The sequence below is a fragment of the Heterodontus francisci genome, chromosome 13 (genome assembly GCF_036365525.1).
Source record: "Heterodontus francisci isolate sHetFra1 chromosome 13, sHetFra1.hap1, whole genome shotgun sequence".
In the NCBI taxonomy this organism is placed as follows: domain Eukaryota; kingdom Metazoa; phylum Chordata; class Chondrichthyes; order Heterodontiformes; family Heterodontidae; genus Heterodontus; species Heterodontus francisci.
The window spans coordinates 64,747,352-64,753,351 of NC_090383.1; the positions used below are offsets into that span (position 1 = coordinate 64,747,352).

The 6,000-nt window shown below is 40.0% G+C and overlaps 1 protein-coding gene across 7 annotated transcripts in view; it reads left to right on the forward strand.

Annotated features, from left to right (window-relative positions):
• Positions 1–1,789, forward strand: part of LOC137376405 (girdin-like) — a 413,979-nt gene extending 412,190 nt beyond the window's left edge. For all 7 annotated transcript variants that reach the window (XM_068044907.1, XM_068044910.1, XM_068044908.1 and 4 more), the window contains one exon: positions 839–1,789. Coding sequence is in view for 1 of the 7 variants with exons in the window: in XM_068044910.1 (XP_067901011.1) it covers positions 839–870 (32 nt within the window). In the remaining 6 variants the exon portion in view is untranslated. The remainder of the gene's footprint in view (positions 1–838) is intronic.
• The last annotated feature ends 4,211 nt before the right edge of the window (positions 1,790–6,000 follow it).

Consider the following 6,000-nt stretch of genomic DNA (forward strand, 5'->3'; position numbering starts at 1 on the left):
CCCCTTCCTGCTGGCAGGAATGGTATGGGTAGGGTAGGTTCCCGCCATGCTGCCAACACATTCTTCTTCATATTTACTTGGCTGGATTCAGATATGGGAAAGCCACCCCCCCCCCCCCCCCAGAGGTGCAAGGGCCTAATTTAAATGGCAAACTCATTTGAAGCATAGGCCTGACTAAGGTCCGCACAATTTCCAACTCACTAGCAAAAGCTGGTGGCAACAAGGATCCTGTTCACAGGAGGCCCAGGTAAGTGATGTTTGTTATAAATTTTTTAAAGGTTCTTTGTAGGCCAGAAGAACCAGGAGTGCTCCTCCTGGGCCCACAAGGATCCTAGGGCCTCCCCTGCCTCGGCTTCCCTCACCTAATAGCAGGCTTTTTAATCTCCATCCCGCCACTCCTCCCCCACCAACTGTACTTACCTTTCAAGGGACGAATTTGTAGGTTCCTGACAGCTATCTTACACTCTATCCGTGCTGACTTTGGGCGGAGGTCAGTATCAGAGTGTGTAAATGAGGTCCAGGAGTTAAAAACTGGACAGTTTGCTAGTCACTTCAATTTCTGCCCTGAGTTAAAATCATTCCTCTAGTATTCCTAATGTATTAAATGTTGACTTTCTATGGAGATGATAGCTGGCATGAAATGTTTAAGCATTACTACTCAAGGAATGTTTGTGCCCTGTTCTATCCTTTCTTCCATTTGATGGAAACTTTTCTTGTGCACGATCGCATTTATGATATTTGGTACTGTTTCTTGTTTGTAATCATTTCAAACATTAGCATTATCTAAAATGTTTCTAAATTCTTTCTTCTTTCATCTTTCCTTTGACCTGCAAAACAGAAAGAAAAGTGTCCTTCAAACTGTCAATTTGAAACCTATAGTTTTGAAGCACCAAGACTGTCTACATAAAGAAATATTACTAAAGCTTTAAGTGATGAAGCCTATTGAGTGACCTCCCTTCAGTAGAACTGTAATGAGACATTTACTCTTCCTTGAATCAAGGAGCACAGTTGGACTCCAATGTTGTAATGAAATAATACTTTCAGTCGGAGTAACAATTTTTGTGAAGTTTCACAGATCTTACACCAGAGGTCATTTAAGTCCTACAAGAAAATTGAATACAATCTAGATACCATGAACAGTTGTACAAACTGTTTTTTCATCTGACATTTAAGAACCAGTCACAGCATATTTTAGTTTCAGTTTTAATTTTTCATTAAAACTTTAAAAACAAATTTTGTGGTAGTTTTATTATTTGCAAGACCATGCAGAGACAGCAGCATTGTTGGGGAGCTGCACTGTGTCCCGTTTAAATCAGATATGCGGACAAATTGGCTTATGGTATTTTGCATTAACTACCTTTGGGTTATCAGATGCTGCATGATATACTCCAGTAGCAATATAATGGTTATGTTAAGGTTTATACCATAACATTTATTTTTGGCATGTAATCCAAACCTAACATATATAATGTAAAATGCCTCTTCACAACTGAATTGAAACGCTGTATGTTTAAATATTAATTGCTATGTATGTGCAAACTGTATTTTTGTAACAGCTTTTTTAAGTTAACTATAAGATAGTACAGAAAGTGTGTGCATTTTTTTGACTGCTGGTAAGGATTCTGTCATGCTGAATTTCTAACGATAACATCTGACATTGCATAGATAGTCACTTACAGTGCTAATTTTAGGAAAAGTGGCTTGCTTTTTTCAGTTTTCATAGCTGTTTGATGTGGATGTGTTTGTTTTATAATCCTAAAGCATTAGTAAATTTTGTTACTCCATTAAACTTTGTACATATTACTGCCTAGAAAATAACCATGTACAAATTGAGTATTTACACACTGACTGAATTGAGAGCTACAGCTGTAATTCGTTCAGTAGGATAGTTGCAATCAATATTTATTTTGTTATATTAGATTTTGTTTAAAACAGATAATCACATGTTTTTGGCAGATTGTACTTTGTTGGCTAACGGGCAGGAGTTTCTGTTTTACATCCTGAAATCAGTTGACATATTCAAAAATATTTTCATATCTGTGCACAGTCTTCATGCACTGAGTTTAGTTTCAAATCCTTAGTGTTCAGTATTTTTAATGAGTTATTTTTGTACAAAATGTGCCCTCATAACAGTACCCTAAATTGTTTATCTTCTGGAAGATTTGAATTTAACAGTATTTAAAAATGTCATTTTCACAATTTCATTTATATTACTGAATCACAAACAACCATTTTTAGATACTGTAATGAAGAGATGTCTGTTTAGATAACATTATTGCATGTGATATCCAGATTAGATTTTCATCTCAAGAAATGTCCAAAGTAAATTCATACTTTTGGTTTATGTACAGCTTAATAAAACAAGTACTAACTGCAGTTTCCTAACTGTTCTAAAACACAGATGTTTGCCATCAAGTAATAGGAATGTCTGATGGTATGCAGAGACAAATTACTTCATGACCATCATACAACTGAAAGAATAAATGTTTGAGTACTGTTTCAAAATCATAATAGATATTTCCTACCATTTCATGTGATCAAAAGATCATTGCTTGTTAGTACAGAACCTGAGTATTGCTGAGAAAAGAGACATGTTGTCAAAGCTTTTCGTCTTGCACTCATCAGGGCAGATGCAAGAATGCCAAATTTTTAAAGGGAGCAACAATTTATACTGCATGAGAAAAAGATGCTGATTGGTTGGCAAGTCGACTGGTCAAGATGTTGCCATGGAGAATGCACCAGGGAACTATTGTCCTCCACACCTGGAAATGTTCCTTTTGCCTACAGAAGACAGGTCTCTGCATTTGAATATATGTAGTTTCTAGTGAACGTAAGTGAGCCACATTGTTAGCCCAACTGATAATCTTAAATTGGTTGTTAGTTTAATTCTTTGGCACACTCGGTATTGTTCAGTAAGTGCTGTCCAATCGCGGAATCACATCTAAGTTTAAACATTGTGTTCTGAATTTTGCAAGTACGGGCTGGTTGAGTCAGAATTACACGATCATCCAATTTAAGGTTATCAGTAGGGCTCGCAATGTGGCTCACTTATGCTTGCTAGAAGCTACATATATTCATACACAGAGACCTGTCCTCTGCAGGCAAAAGGAACATGTCCAGGCATTGCGCATTTTTGAATTAAACAAAACCGCGGAGGAGAATAGTTCCCTGGTGCATTCCCCATGGCAATGCCTCGACCAATCCGAGTTGACTTGCCAACCAATCAGCACCTTTTTCTCATGCAGTATAAATTGTTGCTCCTTTTAAAAAAAATTGGCATTCTAGCAGCTGTCCCGATGAGCGCAAAACAAAAAGCTTCGACAACATGTTTTTACAGCAATATCAAAAGATCCTTCAAGTTCAAAGAGAAAAACATGATCAATTTGTGTTCCCTTGCAGATTTCAAAAGATAGAAAGACAGGCTGTTACAACGTGGTTCATTATGCCACCTATCAAAGCGCTGCACATGTAATGAATTACTTTCAAGTGCAATGATTTGTACGAGTAAATGTAGCAGCCATTTTACACACAGCACTCTTTTTAAGTGGTGCTGGTTGAAGAAAGGGTTTTGGCCAGGATGCTGTAGAATTCTCTTTCCTTCAATTAGTGCATGAGATTGTTGACGTCCCACAGAATTTATATGTAGCTTCTCATTCACAGGACAGCACCTCAAATGATGCTGCATTCCCTCACAACTCAGCTGAAGGATCTGGCTTGATAATCTGATCATGTTCTGGAGTGGGAATTAAACCCACAACCTTTAGACTTAAAGATTGAGTGTACCATAGTTGGGAGCCAAGCTCACACCTGACAAGAGGTTCCAAACTTCTCTTTTGAAACATAAATTATGTCTTCAGGTTCCCCCTAGAAATAATCACACTTTAGACTTGGAAATGCTGGAGCTGTTTGTTAATTTCATTCAGCTTCCATGCTGCTTGGTAAGGACTACCCTAAAGCGGTGTAGTGTTACACTTGACATCTCTCCAGTGCAGTCGTGAATGTGGCCTCTGGAACGCACATACATAACAATTAGTTCCTAGCTCTTTACAGATAGTATAACAATATATAACATAAATGCTGTTAACTAGAAAATGTTCAAAAGAATCATCCTATCTGTTACGTCAGCAGTATGTCCAGTCAATGCTAGCATCCATCAACCTCATCAATACACTTTCTAATGTAAGAATTAGTGATTGCCTCATGAAATATTTAGAATCAGTGGGCAACTATTACAACCTGCCATAATTCACTCACTTAATGGTACATTTACACTAGCAGCTCCGAGAACCTATTTACATTTCTTGGCTTCTGCCTGGCTGCACCTTAAATGTACTGTTTAGAAGAGAGCTCTGCACAAGCATGTACAGAGCTAGAAAGGTAAATACTTAGAGGGTGCGAAGGAGAGAATCCCTGCTCAATAAAGATTTTAATTAATTTATTTTTATTTTTTTATTTAGAGATACAGCACTGAAACAGGCCCACCGAGTCTGTGCCGACCAACAACCACCCATTTATACTAACCCTACAGTAATCCCATATTCCCTATCACCTCCCTACGCTAGGGGCAATTTACAACGGCCAATTTACCTATCACCTGCAAGTCTTTTGGATGTGGGAGGAAACCGGAGCACCCGGCGAAAACCCATGCAGACACAGGGAGAACTTGCAAACTCCGCACAGGCAGTACCCAGAATCGAACCCGGGTCCCTGGAGCTGTGAGGCTGCGGTGCTAACCACTGTGCCGCCCATTGTCAAGAACAGTCAGTGTCCAGATTTCACATTGCACTGGGGTTACGCTCCCAGCAGTGACAAACTAAAGCAGAAAAAGACTTTCTTCTCTAGGGAGTTACACAATCCCTTGCTCTGGAATCTGTTCAAGCCCTGACTCTAATAAAATTATGGAAAACAGATTGGAAACTGTTCTGGGTCTTCTTCAAAACCAATTGATGCTCTTCATGACATTCATAAAATATCAACCAAAGGCATAAAATAGAAAGATTAGATAACAAATTTCACCAGATTTAGGGAAAAATTGGCTGTCGACTGAAGCGCCTCGGTCACATCTCCTTCCATGACGATATGCACTGAACTGTACAGATTGATGGCTCCACTTCTGACAGCTTCAGAGTGGAGAATGGGGTGAAACAGGGTTGTGTCGTAGTTCCCACTCTATTTGGCATCTTCTTTTCCGTGCTGCTGACCTTCGCTTTCCCTGCAGAAATGGAAGTAATCTACTTGCACCACTAGGTCAGACAGCAGGCTGTACAATCTGTCAAGGCTGAAAGTGAAGACAAAAGCACATTGCACTCTGATCAGAGAACTCCTATACGCTGATGATGCTGTGCTAGTCGCTCACACGGAAACTCAGCTACAAAGACTCATAGACTGTTTTCTCCCATGCCTGTAACATGTTCTCCTTGACTATAAGCATCCAAAAAACTGTGGTCATGGGACAAGGTGTTGCATCTCTGCCCCTGATCGCACTAAATAACACTCCACTGTCTCTTGATATAGAGCTCGATACACGCCTAGGGAAAGCAGCGACCACCTTTGCTTGACTTGCAAAATATGCATGGGATAACACCAAGCTGACCCTTAGGACCAAGCTGATGGTTTATAAGGCCTGTTGTCTCAGCACCTTGCTGTATGGCTGTGAAACATGGGCGACTTACAGCTACAAGGAAATGAGGCTCAATAAGTTTAATCTTTGCTGTCTGCGGTGCATTATAGATATATCCTGACAGGACAAAATCACAAATGTGGCAGTCCTCTCAAAGGCAGAGCTCCCAAGTATGTTGACACTAATCAAATAGAGGTGGTTTTGGTGGATCGGACACATCCGCAGGCTGAGAGATGGTTGCATGCCCATGGTGAGGTAGCTGGGGCCAGACAACCAGTGGGGCGCCCAAACTCCGCTTCAAGGATGCTTGCAAGCGTGACATGAAGGCCCTAAATGTCGACTGTTGCACTTGGGAGTCACTAGCTGGAGAAAGAGCGAAA